Source organism: Dermacentor silvarum, chromosome 3, assembly GCF_013339745.2.
Source record: "Dermacentor silvarum isolate Dsil-2018 chromosome 3, BIME_Dsil_1.4, whole genome shotgun sequence".
In the NCBI taxonomy this organism is placed as follows: Eukaryota; Metazoa; Arthropoda; class Arachnida; order Ixodida; family Ixodidae; genus Dermacentor; species Dermacentor silvarum.
The window spans coordinates 53,823,873-53,838,192 of record NC_051156.1 but is presented as its reverse complement, the minus strand read 5'-3'; the positions used below and the strand labels follow the sequence as shown (position 1 = coordinate 53,838,192).

Here is a 14,320-nt window from a genome sequence, read left to right as displayed (position 1 = left end):
ACTTCGTCCAATCGATAAAGATGTTGACTGAAGTTAGACAAAAAGATGACGATATCGTCCAGATAACAGAGACAGGTCTTCCATTTAAGTCCACGAAGTACGTTATCTATCATGCGCTCAGATTTGGCGGGAGCGTTACAAAGACCAAAAGGCATGACGTTAAATTCATAAAGTCCGTCTGGTGTAGCGAATGCGGTGTTTTCTTTGTCAGTATCTTTCATCGGAATTTGCCAATATCCTGACCGAAGATGAAGGCTGGAGAAATACTCCGCCCCTTGTAATGCGTCCAAAGCGTCGTCAAATCGAGGTGTCGGATATACATCCTTGCGTGTGATCTTATTGAGCGCTCGTTAATCGACGCAAAAGCGAACGGAGCCATCTTTTTTCTTTACCAGAACAACGGGAGAAGCCCAGGAGCTCGATGAAGGTCGTATAATCTTCCGCAAAAGCATGTCAGCAACCTGTTGCTCAATAACCTTTCGTTCGGACAGCGATATACGATAGGGGCGTCGTCGTATTATAGCGGAACCATCGGTTTCAATGCGGTGTGTGGACAAAGAAATGTTGCTCAACACAGGGGAACAGCTATCAGAACAGGCTTTGTGCTTCGCCAAGAACGCCAGTAAGGCTTCGGACTGCGCCGCTGTTAGGTCAGAACCAAGAACGGCTGGAGGAGGGAAAGAATCATCGAAACCTGAGGTTGGTGCTGGCGATGAAGAAGGGCAAAGCGAGACTATAGAGATAGATTGAGTGTCGGCGAGGGTTGCCGCAGTCATCCCTTTGGGCAGCATCACCGGATCTGGGGTCGTGTTGCAAGCAGACAGAAGGGCGCGGCCACGTGAAAACCGGACAAGACAGGCCTCAATGAGATTTCCGCGAGGAGTACAGCGGGAAGAATGGGTGACTAGAGCGTCTCCGTCGGCGATCTGACTAGATGGTACGGCTACAACGGCTTCGTGACCAGGACCCAGGACGTAGTGTACAGCGATGGCCAAGTTCACGCATGAAGGTGAAGAGTCCGTAACAAGTGCAAGCGCTGTATCCGTGATATGGACAACTTACTCTCTACATGAAATGACGGCGGAAGCAGAATGTAGGAAGTCCCAACCCAGTATAAGTTCATGGATACACGTTGGAAGGAGGGTAAACTCAGTGTGGTCACGAATGTCGTCGATAAGAACACGAGCAGTACACTGTCCGTTGGGATGAATGAAAGCATTATTAGCACCACGCAAAATAGGTTCCAAGATAAGTCGTTTTTACTTTCCGGAGCCGTGAACACAGATCACTCCGAAGAACAGAAACGGCGGCACTGGTATCGATGAGAGCTGACGCTGGAACGCCTTCAACAGTTACATAAAGCATGCTGGCCGGGCGAACAGGAGGAATTTTTGAAGACCGATAGGAAACAGTTTTCTCTCCAAAAAGTGCAACAGTTAATTTTCCGAGTACTGGTTGGCAATATGGGAAGTGAGGCGAAGCGATGATGTAGAGCGCCGGTAAGGCGAAGGAGAACGACGTCTGGCCGAACGGGAACTATGAGGCAGATTGGGAGGAGGAGACTGAGAATGGTGCTGAGGGTACGAGTGCGATCCGGGATAGTAGGCGCCTGGTCGGCGAGTGCGGTCTCGCTCGTGCTCAGCATAGCCTCGTCTTTCATCCTGCTGGCGATGGCAGCAGAAGCGAGATATATGGCCGCGTATACCACAATAAAAACAAACCGGACGAGGTGGACGCCACTGAGGGTAGGATGGCGCAGCAGGTGCTCTGGTTGCCATCGAAGCCAAAGGGTCATAGGTAACGTCAGTAGGCACGGACGTTACGGTTGGGGTGGGCAGCGAAGCAACATCCGCGTAGGTAGGTATGGGGCGCGCTACCGGAGCAAGAGGCGTCGTGGGTGTAGTCATCCCTGTGAACTCCTGCTTTACGACCTCGCGCAAGTCGAAGGTGGGGGTTGGGACACAGGGAGCAGGTGAACGCCTCAGGTCTTGTATTTGAAGCTCTTCGCGGATAATGGTGCGGATGAGAGCAAGTAGATCTGAAGAATGGGGAACGTGAGTATCGCTGCTGTCATGTTCAAGGCGAAGAGACTCCATCTCGTCTAGGCGCTGACACGTGGAAGTGATGTCTTGGACAGAAGCCGGATTTTGCACGATTAAGGCGCTGAACGCGACAGACCCAATGCCTTTTAATATATGTAGAACGCGTTCAGCTTCCGTCATGCTAGGGTTCGCACGGCGGCACAGAGCCAAGACATCCTCTATGTATGAGGTGTAAGACTTGTGGAAGTTGGAGGCGCGTGCCCAGCTTCTGCTTGGTGACTTCTGCACGGCCAGATGAGGAAGCGAAGATTTGCCGCAGCTTGGTGGTAAACGTGGACCAATCCGCGATGTCGGATTCGGAATTGAAATCCTACGTCTTTGCTACACCGGTCAAGTACAATGCGACGTGCCTCAATTTCTGGGTGTCGTTCCACTTATTGCAAGAACTCACGCGGTCGTAGTTGTCGATCCAATCGTCGACGTCATCACCGCGGAGTCCCGGAAAGACAGGGGGATCGCGTTGAGGGCACGTCACAGTCCAAGAGGGCATCGCAGGCGAAGTCGTTTGTGTGGTAGGGTAAGAGGCGCCGGAAGAGCCGGGGTTGGAAGTGTCCATCGTTTTAGGGGTAACCGGGCGCAGGCGGCGACCAGAACGGAGCTCCCGGGGAAACTTGAACGCTAGAGGACGTTGGGGTCTTGACGTACATCCACCACTGTATAAGAACGAGACCGACCAAACTGTCAAGCGCTTTTTATTCCAAAAAGGAAACGCCTGAGCTCATGCGCGAAGAAGAAGAGCAGGGAAGGTTGTGATGGCTATGTACAAATGAAAACGACGAAGTATGGTAAGAGTGCTTAGAATATATATATATATATATATATATATATATATATACACGGTGTTTCAGCGAACACTTTCAAAAATTCTTAAAGGTTGCCTGTGGCCGATAGCACAATTCTAATTTACGAGCTGGTCTACTCGAAGAGGCGGACATTACTTGCACAAGAAATTGAGATGCATAATCGAATAATTAACAGAAATTCACTAATTAAGTTTTTAGCTAATTACCTGATGACCCATATTGCAATTTACAAATTGTAGCCGTGGAGTTCGCAAGGCGGATCCGCTTAGAACGAATTCTCCGCATGACACCAGTTTCGAGATAATAATTCCCGAACTTTGCGGAGAAATGCATTGGCGTTCCAGTTAGGTTCTTAACAAAACGTCGCTTTATGCATTGAAGCACAAAATTAACTGGAATGACAATGCATTTCTCCGCAAAGTTCGGGAATTAATATCTAGAAACTGGTGTCATCCTGAGAATTAATTCTAAGTCGACCTGCCTTGCGAACTCCACGGCTACAATTTGTAAATTGCAATATGGCCCATCAGGTAATTAGTTAAAAACTTAATTTGTTAATTTTTAACATTATTCGATTAGGCATTTCAATTTTTTGTGCAAGTAATGTCCGCCTCTTCGAGTAGACCAGCTCATTAACTAGAATTAAGCCATCTGCAACAGGCAACCTTAAATAAATTTTGAAAGTGTTCGCTGAAACACCCTGTATATATTATATATATATATATATATATATATATATATATATATATATACATACATATATACAGTGCAACTTGCGGTGGTCCTCTCCGGACCTTGATCAGTTGCACTTCGCCCCTCAAAAAGGCAGGACGTGTGTAGTGTGAGCTCCTTTCAGTGTCCTTTGTAACAAAATATATGGTGCATCTGTGCAAGATTGTTGATTGTGCCGTGCCTTTCTTTGCGTTTTCATGAATGATTTCCATATTTATTTTTCTTCTTTCTGGGGTTTTACGTGCCAAAACTCGTTCTGATTATGAGGCACGCCGTAGTGAAGGGCTGCGTATTAATTTTGACCACTTGGGGTTCTTTAACGTGCACTACAACGCAAGCACAAGGGCGTTTTTGAGTTTCGCCGCCACCAAAATGCGGCCGCCGCGGGCGGGATTCCATCCCGCGACCTCGTGCCCAGCAGGGCAACGCGTTTGCTAGCTGAGCCACCGCGCCGGGTTCCATATTTATTTATCAGACAGTCTTTACAGAGAATTTCGGATTCACACATATTCTTTGCCATCCACATTTTACACGAAAGTATCTGCGCACCTTACAAATAGTATAAGATATCATACCTTGATATCTCTATACCGGGGTAGCATTTTCCTATATCTGTGTCATCATCAACATTCTACGAAAACTGGGGGTATGATTTCCGGCAGCGAAGTAAGGAGATACTGCATCACACGGCTGTACCCTATGCGCTATATATGGGGTGTCGCTTATAACGTTAGCCAAGCTATTAAAAACGTGTAAAAAATACTGAGGAAGATACAATTATAAAAACTGCGTTCTTTGGTTGGTGGTGATATCTTTGACGACCGAGCACTGACAGTGTTATACTCGTAGCTTGCACTGCCTTTTTTGAATCATTTCTTCAAACAGCTTATCTAACGTTAGCTGGACCCCACGGTAACCTGTTTACTTCCAGGAAGGCAGGACACGCCAAATTACCGTTAATTACGATATATTTCGCACGTGTCTTTTCCTCTTCAGTGGCATACTGAAGTTGGTCCATTCAAACTAACCTTGAATATGGATGTATATATGAGTGTGTTTTTTTGTGCTACCTTAGGGTAGAAAAAACAATATATTAAAGCTTCGTTTTGTTGCACACTTAAACATAGACACAATAATGCTACTTTGTTTTAGAATAGCCACGTAAACTGCTCATATATATATATATATATATATATGGAAAAAAGGGCAGGCGCTTGTTAGAAAGCAAACACATTTAATTTCGACGTTTCGGCCGGGGTCCGGCCTTTTATGACTTTGTACTGAAGGCCCTACCTGGGCCGAAACGTCGCACTTAAATGTTGTTGGTTTTCAACGTGTGCCTGCACTTCTTTTCCGTTATTAAACAACGGATCCTAAGAACTACTTCCATCATATATATATGCGCGTGTGTGCATGAACGAGAAGAAAGGAAACCGAGGGGCCTGATTTTGAAATAAGCTATATATATATATATATATATATAGATATATTCAAAAAAGGAAAAACAAGACGAACGTTTATGGCATATTTACTGACTGAAGTTTCGGCCGGAGGACCGGCCTTCGTCGGAGTGAATCATATATATATATATATATATATATATATATATATATTATCAGTGTATTATCATGATTGGGCGTCACCATGACACCCATGGAAGACTCATTTATGAAGCTTTTGTTCTAAATTGTTCACGCGGACGCTGCATTGTTCAGTCTTTCCGGTCTCAATTAGAACTAAAGAATGTTGCACTGCATGGCGGCTTACACTTTCAAGTATGCGATTATGTGCCCTTCAGACAAAGTGTGAGATGAAATTTTTGAAAGCACTTAATTATTATGTGAAGGTTATCTATGGCTTTCAGCCGTGCATAGTTTCTGTAGTCTGCAAAGCAATTAAATGACTGTATCGACTAAGGTTCAATTTTTTTCCTTCTGGAATAATTGATTCACTTGCGTACTTTGTTTATTTGGTTTTTTTCTTCTTTTGCTATGCTGGAAGCTTCACCAAGCAGCACAGTGCGAAAAGCACTTGAAAATATGATATAGATGCTTGACACCTCTGACCGAGAAAAATGCTTGACGAGAGTGTGATGATAATAAAAACTTGTTCAACAAATATAGAATTAAACATGGTGGGAACTGGTTGAAAAGTAAATCAGATAATTAAGTGTATAACTTCTTGAGACTGCAGCGCGCACACGAGAAATGAGGAGAAAAGGCGAAGGTGACAGACAGGCGCTCACCTTCGCCTTTTGTCCTGGTTTCTCGTGTGCGCGCTGCAGTCTCAAGATGAATAGCTACTAACTCGCCCAACTTTCAGTACTTTTACAATAAGTGTATAACCTTACCTAAAAGTCGGTGTTGCTACACTCTACTGGCTAAACATTGGCATATATTGGAAGGTTTGCCTCATGGTTATAAATTCGTGTTGCTGAGCTACCGTTCAATGAGGGCGCATGCTTTTTACTTTCAACAGAATATTTCTTAAATTTTAAGGAGTCGCAGTTTTGTTGCTCCACATAATGATCTCAAGAGATTTCATACAGGTTCAAAGATTTCAACAGGGTTTTGAAGTGGAGGAAGAGAAATGTCAGGCACCCGTAGAAGTAGAGCACGGAAAGTGCAAACAAGTAGCACGCACGGTTCTACCGATAGTATAAAGATAGTCTGATCCCCGTGAGCTTAATGGTACGTTCACAGGTGAGGCCAGATTCGTAGACCGTGACGTAGTTCTCGAAGAGCCCGTTAATGGGGACCGGATTGAGCGCGACGAGATACTGTGCCAATGGAATACTAGAGTAGCAGCTAAGCCAGCTGTGGACGATTTGCACAGTTATCCAGGGAGTACGTCGTGAAGGTAGCTCTTGCAGAAGCCCGAAGTGGTCCCGAGTCGTCAGACAAGAGCACCAGTGCATAGTCCAGTCGGTCAGGAAAGTGCGCTAAAGCACAATGTCGGCAGGGCAGTGCAGTTGTGGACAGCTTCCATGTATACGAGCTACTTTGCGCAAATGAAAATAGCTGCATCGTCCCTGAGTGTTTGAAGCTCTCCGCCAGTGGAGATAGTATTGAGAGGAATGATTTACCCGCAAATCATTCAGACTGTGCGGTTGAGATGGAAATAGTGACCGATGAAATAAGTGCCGGTCAGCACGAGATTCGAGCGCAAGGCTTGAAAATGAGCACTACAAAGCGTGCTAGGATGAAGCGGCGTCGCAAACTCAGGAATGCGGCAGACAGGGCAATGCGGCCGAACAAAGGCGCTAAACCCAGTGGGGAGCGCAGTCAAAGAGTTGGAGCGGCGCGTTTGTTTCTTGGAATGTTTTCAGACAGATCGCGTCCGAAACGCGGAAGGACGAACAAAAGAAAGGGCCGTTGTGCGCGACAGTTGACAAAAGCGAAGGTGGCGAGGAGGGGGCAATTATGTTCCCCCTCTTTGGGTTCTTTTCGAGGCATGCTAGGCATGACACTGGAGGGCGAGCCGGTAACGCGACGCGAATCGGTCACGCGCGGCAGCGAAGTCGTCGCACGGCGCCCAGAAGGTATGATACCTGTTTGTAAAGTGTCGGCGGTTGCCAGCGTGGAGAATGACCAATGGGCCTTTGTATTCTCTCGTTAAAACGAAGAGCCCTCAGACCGCGCCCGCCACGAGTACGGCTTAAAAATATACCTGCATCGTAGGCTATTCGGAACAAAAAGCGGCGATACAGCGTTTGTGGAAACATCATTTTGTTTGTTTCTTTCTTTAATTTGTGTTTGGCTAAATGTTTTGAGATCTCCGAAACTAGATATCATTTCGATTTGCACGTTTCGAGCTTTGTTTAAATTGGCCTTTTCCAGAACTGCGGCGCGCCTCTAGCGGCGACTGCCGGAATCACGACTTGAGGCTCTCTCCCCTTCCTTCGCCCGTATTTCCCGACTGTGAATGCATGTGCCTGCGTGCTGTCGTGTCTCGTATTACTTGCGCCGGTGGTAATAAGGAAAAATAGCAGCTGTCTTATGGTATGCGATTCGGTCGTAGGTGAAGCAAGCATGGACATCAACTTTTCTGGTGACGAGGTGAAGAAATTTTTAGGCTCAGGCGGCTCGTGGACTGCCGACCTGACCCATGTGCCGCGCGTGTGTGAGCGTGTCATTGAAGCCCATTTCGGTGCGTCTACTAGCCGCGGGCTGCAAAAGGGTTGGAAGTTTAAAGAAGAGAAGTATTTTCGCCGGTTGGAATGCTGTATCAGTCGCCATACTTCTGGATGTGAGCTTCATATCCTAAGGAGCACTTGCCTCTGCTCAATGAAACTTGGGCACTACAGACAAGTCGTTGCCCTCCGCGAGGAAAATGTGACACATGTTGTTCGAGCTTACTGCGACTGCGTTGCTGGGTGAGTACTGAATCTTTTTTCTTATTTAGTCCTGTTACTAAGGAGTGCCACTTCCAATGTGCTTGTATAGGAATCAGTGCGTCTTTTCCAAGGCTTGTTGCGGTTACTCGCGCCACCGTAACGCGTAGGTGAATCACGGGCGCACTTTACGAGGTGTAAAACCATCTTTAACGTGTCCGTCGCTTCCTTAACTAGACGAGACTGGACAGAAGTACATATCCGCTTGTCCAGAGAACATATGCGGACGTGGTTGTTTCCTTCAATAAAATATGTACGGACCTGTTACCGACTGACAAACTAAACATGCTAGAACAGCATGGGCTGGTTTGATTTGGAGTTATACTATCAGCCTGTCAGAGGAAACCAGTAAAGCAGTCGCATTTAGGATCTGAATCTAATAATACTTTTATTGTTATTCCATGCCGAGGGCTCTACTACGACATTCCTTTTGAAAACTAAACTGTCAGAAGAAAAAATGAGTTGTTTATGTGTTGTTTCTACTCGCAGGCTCAGTCAAAGCTGCCAACACATTGCTGCTCTTCTTTTTGCTGTTAGGAGCATTCAGACGCCATCCTGCACCGGCATGCCTTGCAAGTGGATGGCTCCAACACAAGGTAAACAGTTTCTTGTGAAACGAAAATGCACCTTATTTTAACAACCTCGCGATGTCTGTAAGCCATGGTTTTATAAAGTTGCCGCATAACGGTATGCTTGTAGGTCCGCGTATTATCATTATTTGCATATTAGCAACTGTACTCCTTCATACTTCCCTGTCGTTTTCAAAAACTAGTGTACCATGTGCAGAAAGCCTACAGCAAACACAGTTTGCAGTACAGAACGTGTGTTCATGTGAAAAGAAAGTATGAGAAATGCGAATAAGCACCAACTTTTTAATCAAAAGTACAGTGGTACAATTAGGCAGGTAGATCAATCAAATCATAAATCAAAAACTGCTAGGCTACAAAGAATACTACATGCATCTTGATTTTTTTTTTCAGGTCACAACCGCCAGCCATCACTGCCACTTTCGGACATAACATTCCGCAAGCTTGTGATGAACAAGACCGTGCGAGCCAAGGCGAAGCGAAAGCTACCACCTGGATTCCAGTCAAAAGAACAGTCTGTTCTTAAGAACTTCAGAGAAAGAATGGCACAGTGCGCTCCACATTTGTTGTGGAATCGGTACAGTGCTAGCAAACCAGCACCCGTGCAAAACACCAGTGGCATCGCCGACATTGTGGACCTCCACTCAAGGGAATGCTGGACATTGTTTTCAAATTACTGGGCACAGCAGGTGCCACTCACAGCTGCAGAGAGAACCAAAACTTGCATAGACACGGTCGGCCAGAACAACAACCCACTGTGGAAAGCTGAAAGGACTGGCCGACTGACAGCCTCTAACTTTCACAGAATAATGCGCTGCATAAAGCCTGATGGACTTGTTACAGACATTTTGTATCCTCGCCAGAAAGAGAACCTTGGACCAAGTGACCCAAGATTGTATGGACTCAGAAATGAAGCGGTCGCTGTGGAGAAATACATTGCAATAATGCAGCTGTATGATAAAGACATTGAGGTCTCTGAAACCGGACTTCATATTCATGAAGCTTACCCCTTCATAGCGGCATCACCAGACCGTTTGGTCAGAGATGGAACTGAGATGGGGCTTCTTGAGGTAAAGTGCCCTGCCTCTAAGGCAGGGCAGACCATTACCGAGGCATGCCAAGACAAAACATTTTGTTCGCAAGTGGTTGATGGTGTTGTTACTTTAAAAAGAGACCATCCTTATTTTTTTCAAATCCAGGGACAACTAGCGGTCACCGGAAAGACATGGTGTGATCTTGTTTTGTGGACGAACAGAACTGAGCTGCTGCTTAGTACCTCTGTTGAAAGGATTTATTTTCACAAAGATGTGTGGCATGAAATGCTGCAAGCACTGATATATTTTTACAAAGCTGCCATCATTCCTGAGCTCCTAACACGCCGCATGAGGCGGTTGGGTTTCCTGTATACCACAGGGGCCGGATATGTGCCTTTCAAAAAGTACGCTCAAGGCTTTTACATTGCTGAGACATCGGATGACCCAATGAAGCTATCATTAAGGAAACTGAAGTAGTGGATATTGAAAATAGCAAGAAACAAGTGTCTCTAAACTGCAGTAGCATTTGGTGGCTCCACATGTTTTGTTCTTGGGTGAATGCTAAGGCTCAATACTTGTAAGGGTTTTAGCATTTCAACCACCCGATAGTTGAGAAGAAAATGTGTGCTTTGAACAGTGAAAACTGCTTGCTTTCATGCTGAAAATTTCGTATTTAACTAGCACTGCAGTCAACACTAAATATAGAAATTTGAAGCTCTCTATTTTTCTGTAAAAGTGCAATTCAGTTTCGCATGCAATAACATAGGTGCAATTATATGTATGAATTACAGTGTAAAGTGCATGTCTTTTCCTTGGGTGCATTTGTAAGGATTAAATGTGTCCATTCAAACCTAGCAGAATTGCATGTTTGGGCAAGAACGACATGGCATAACAAAGAGATGATTGAAAACAATGAAGGAGAATAAAAGGTGTTTTCAAATTTATTAACGATTATCCAAACTCATTCATTCGATTGCATGTCAAGCTGTTTACTGAAAGACATTCTGGTCCAATGGCCAGAAGGACCAGAATATTCTGGACCAGGATGGAAAGCACTTCCTCTCTGGCACATTTTTTTAAGTTTATTTGTCCATGCAGCATATACATACATAAATTCTGACACACTGCTACCACTGCATGTTGCGGGGCTCATTGAACCTCTTCGTCCTCTATCGTCTCTTTATCCTTATTTATCAGCGGCCCTCTAAAGTTTGACAAGTAGGCACATGTTGTAAAAATTGCATCTGCCAGGTCCAGCATGTTTATAGGAAATGGTTTGTCTAAAATGTGGAACTCCTTAATTCTCCTAATAACTCTCTATATGAACTCTCGCAATGGCAATATGCCTGGTTTCTTCAACATCCTTTCCACTCATTTGAGCTTCGCCAGTAATGCGAAAAGGAGGAATATGAAGTGAAACACCACGTGGAAGAAGGTCTTCAACTTTGAAGCCCTTATCCACCATTACACCATCGCCTGATTCCAACAAATCAAGTACACCTGACTGTTGTACAATTTCCCTGTCACTGGTTCCTCCACCATACAAAGCAGACACAAAACTCACAAAGCAATCCGGTGTGGCTCCCACTAGGCACTTCATCGTGTTGGCATGCTTATAATTGGAAAAGGTTTGTCTCTGGGCGTACACCCCTGAAGGCTTCTGGATGCGAATTTCTGTTGTATCTAATATTATGCGTGTGTTTGGATACCGTCTGAAGTGGTGTGAAATGTTGCACTGTACATCGGAGAGGGATGGAAAGCCAGTGATATCTGTGAGGAGTCTTTCTAACATGAGAATCCATGTCGAGAAAAGGCGACTAAATGTCGACATTGGTATGGCGAAATTTCGACAAATCTCCTTCGTGGGCATGCCTGTCCGCAGGCGTACCAACACCATAAACAACTGCTCTTTGGTGTTGTGCGTTTTTATCTCTTCATGCTTTTTAAGGTGTCGATTTTGATGTACGACTAGGTAAAGGAGGTTATTAAACACATCCATGGACGGTAGGCTTGTGTAATACAGCATGTCTTGTTCTGTCTTCATGTTAGAGAGACACAGTGTTGTTTCTTTCAGCTCATAGTAGCTCATTCTCCAGGTGTCAGTGTGCTGCTGTGCTGCTTTTAAATGCGACTCTAGTGTCAGGTTATATTGTTCTGCACTAGCTAAACGGGCTTCAAGTTCAGCTATTCTAAGGCTAGACACATTGTCGGGCTGGCATGCATCATGCATGGCAGAACCACTTTCAAGATTGGCTGTAGAATGCTCAGGTGCTTCACTAGCCTGGGTTTCTGCATTTTCCCCAGAGTCAAAATGAATGTGTAATACAGAAGTTTTTGGAAGTTGATGTGCTGCCTCGGGTTCCAGCACTGGGCTGCCATCGCTGTGGTGTGGTGGATCGTCCGGGACAGCTGGCACCATTGATGTGTTACTTCCTGAAGGCTGGCTGCTCTGTGTGGTTGCTGGCTTTGTATCTGAACGAAAAAAAGAAAAATGTGTAGACCTGCAGACAAAACCTAATGTTACAATCCTGCAGTTAAAACGTAGAAAAGTTGTACATATGCTTGTCAGCAACTAAGCGTGAAGTATTAAGAGGACTACCATTAATGATTGCGCACTTGCAGTACGCATTGGAGTGATGCATATACTGTCGGGCGAGTTTGTGGTGTAACAAAAAGTACAACCACAGTCTTCACACAAAGCGCTAGACGCATGAACCCTGCAGTTTATTAAACGGAGTCGGAAAGCTACACAAATGTAAACAAATAGCATTTACTACTTGCTTAACCGTACGCCGATAGACTCGGAGAATACTGAACCTCCGGCAACTAGCGCCTATACAGCTTTTACTTGTGCCTTAAACCACTAATCAGAGCTGTAAATCTAATGATCACCGTCCCATCTAGTGATGACTGCTTCTGTTATTGACATTGTCCATTTATTACAGTAGGTTTATTTCAACTTGACGCATATGTGTGGATTGCCGAATAGTGTCTAACATTACTCACTTGGAAGCTGAGAACGTTTGAAAGACTGGCTCGGAGTGCTTCGTCTGTTGGCCGACCTTTCAAAACGCACAACAGCATCTCGGCGGCTCGCAGGCTTGTGCTTAAATACGGACGGGACGTTGTCGGGGTGGTCCGGAAACCTAGATGGTTCTCCTGCAAACAGAAATTGTTCTTATATTGTCCAATACTTTACCCTTCAGTCCACAATCACCGCAGTTTTATCACACACGCAGAGAGATGACCTAGCTTTATATCCGGGCAAACGTCAGTAGTCGATGCGCAACTAAAACCATTCGGGGTGTTTACATGAACCAGACAGAAGCGGGTCGATTCGACTTGTCAGGCTGGGATATGTCTGTCGAGATCATGAAAACGCGGTCACGTCGGGCTCGGTCATCCCAATTTCTGACTCGACCCGCTCACGTAGGGTTCATGTAAATGATTTCGTTACATATCTCCCAGCTCACGCTTCGTCTTCGCGGCGACCGCACCTCGCCCGCGTTATCGTTAGCACCGCGCTGTCTGCTTAGCGGGCCGCGGCCACGGTGTAAGATATATACTCTATATCTTACACCGTGGCCGCGGCACATGTCAACCACTTGCTTGTACACCACACTCATCATTCATCTGATATGACGAAGCTCGAAAAGCAACAGCTAGGAAAGGCAATGCTACAAAAGCGGCGATTGTCGACAATGCGCACCGTTTGCCCGACGTGAATGTTATCAATCCGAGCGCAGGAGGCCTTACCTAATATGAAATACTCGCTACAAACGCGCGAGTTAGCTGTAGGCTTCCACGTCGATCCGTCAACATTTACTCAGTGCATCGTCATTCGCGGCGATTGCACCCCGCCCGCGTTATCGTTAGCACCGCGCTGTCTGCTTAGCGGGCCGCGGCACATGTCAACCACTTGCTTGTACACCACACTTATTCATCTGATATGACGAAGCTCGGAAAGGAACAGCATAGGAAAGGCATTGCTACAAAACGCAGCGATTGTCGACAATGTGCACCGTTTGCCCGACGTGAATGTTATCAAGCCGTGCACAGGAGGCCTTACCTGATATGAAATGCTCGCTGCAAACGCGCGAGTTAGCTGTAGGCTTCCACGTCGATCCGTCGACATTTATTCGGCGCATCGCCTGGACCCACTTTTTTCTTTTCGCTGCGTGTAAAGAAGCTGCAGGGAAGCAAAAAAACCTGACCTTCGGAAGCTTGTTGCTGGCATTTGTGCACCGCACAGCGGCGCACCTCTGCGGCATGACAAGAAAGCTCGACAGCGGAGCGGCGAGCAGGCGAGCCTCAAAAAAACATGGCGCTCGCGTCCTTCCCGTCGTACTGTGCGCGGCCATCGCCACGCATGCGCAGAGGACCCCTTTGGAAAAGGTCAATTGTTTGTTTTATAAGCTCATCGATACTCTGAAAGATGGTTCGCGCGCGTTTAGATTTTTGAAACATTTTTCGACGTGTCGCTCTTTTGTTTTATGCAGATGGTCTTCTTTATTTTTCTATGCGAGATTTTCTATTTGTTTGAAGCCTGTAGTGGCACGCTCGATTATCAGTTTACTTTTCGTAGTGTTTGCGTGTAATTTACGCAAGATTATTTTTGTTAATGGTTTCTTTAGTGTGGGTCCTATGTGGACAAGAGAAAGAAATTGTT

At 45.7% G+C, this 14,320-nt stretch overlaps 1 protein-coding gene across 1 annotated transcript; it reads right to left on the bottom strand.

The window, feature by feature from the left end:
• Nucleotides 1–11,835: 11,835 nt before the first annotated feature.
• LOC119444346 (uncharacterized) lies at nt 11,836–13,860 on the bottom strand. The gene is made up of 4 exons (XM_049664553.1): nt 13,721–13,860; nt 12,658–12,810; nt 11,978–12,123; nt 11,836–11,940 (listed from the first exon to the last, which is right to left on the bottom strand). The coding sequence occupies exons 1-4, from the start codon at nt 13,797–13,799 to the stop codon at nt 11,836–11,838; spliced, it is 483 nt and encodes a 160-aa protein (XP_049520510.1). The 5' UTR covers nt 13,800–13,860.
• Nucleotides 13,861–14,320: the final 460 nt, after the last annotated feature.

Bases quoted from the DNA above. Each gene is read 5' to 3' on its own strand.
- LOC119444346 (XM_049664553.1), bottom strand. From the start codon at position 13,799: ATGCGCCGAATAAATGTCGACGGATCGACGTGGAAGCCTACAGCTAAC. The intron at 12,124-12,657 runs GTGAGTAATGTT...TTTTTCGTTCAG, and splicing joins CAAACGTTCTCAGCTTCCAA to ATACAAAGCCAGCAACCACA. The intron at 11,941-11,977 runs GTATTACACATT...GGGAAAATGCAG, and splicing joins ATCAACTTCCAAAAACTTCT to AAACCCAGGCTAGTGAAGCA.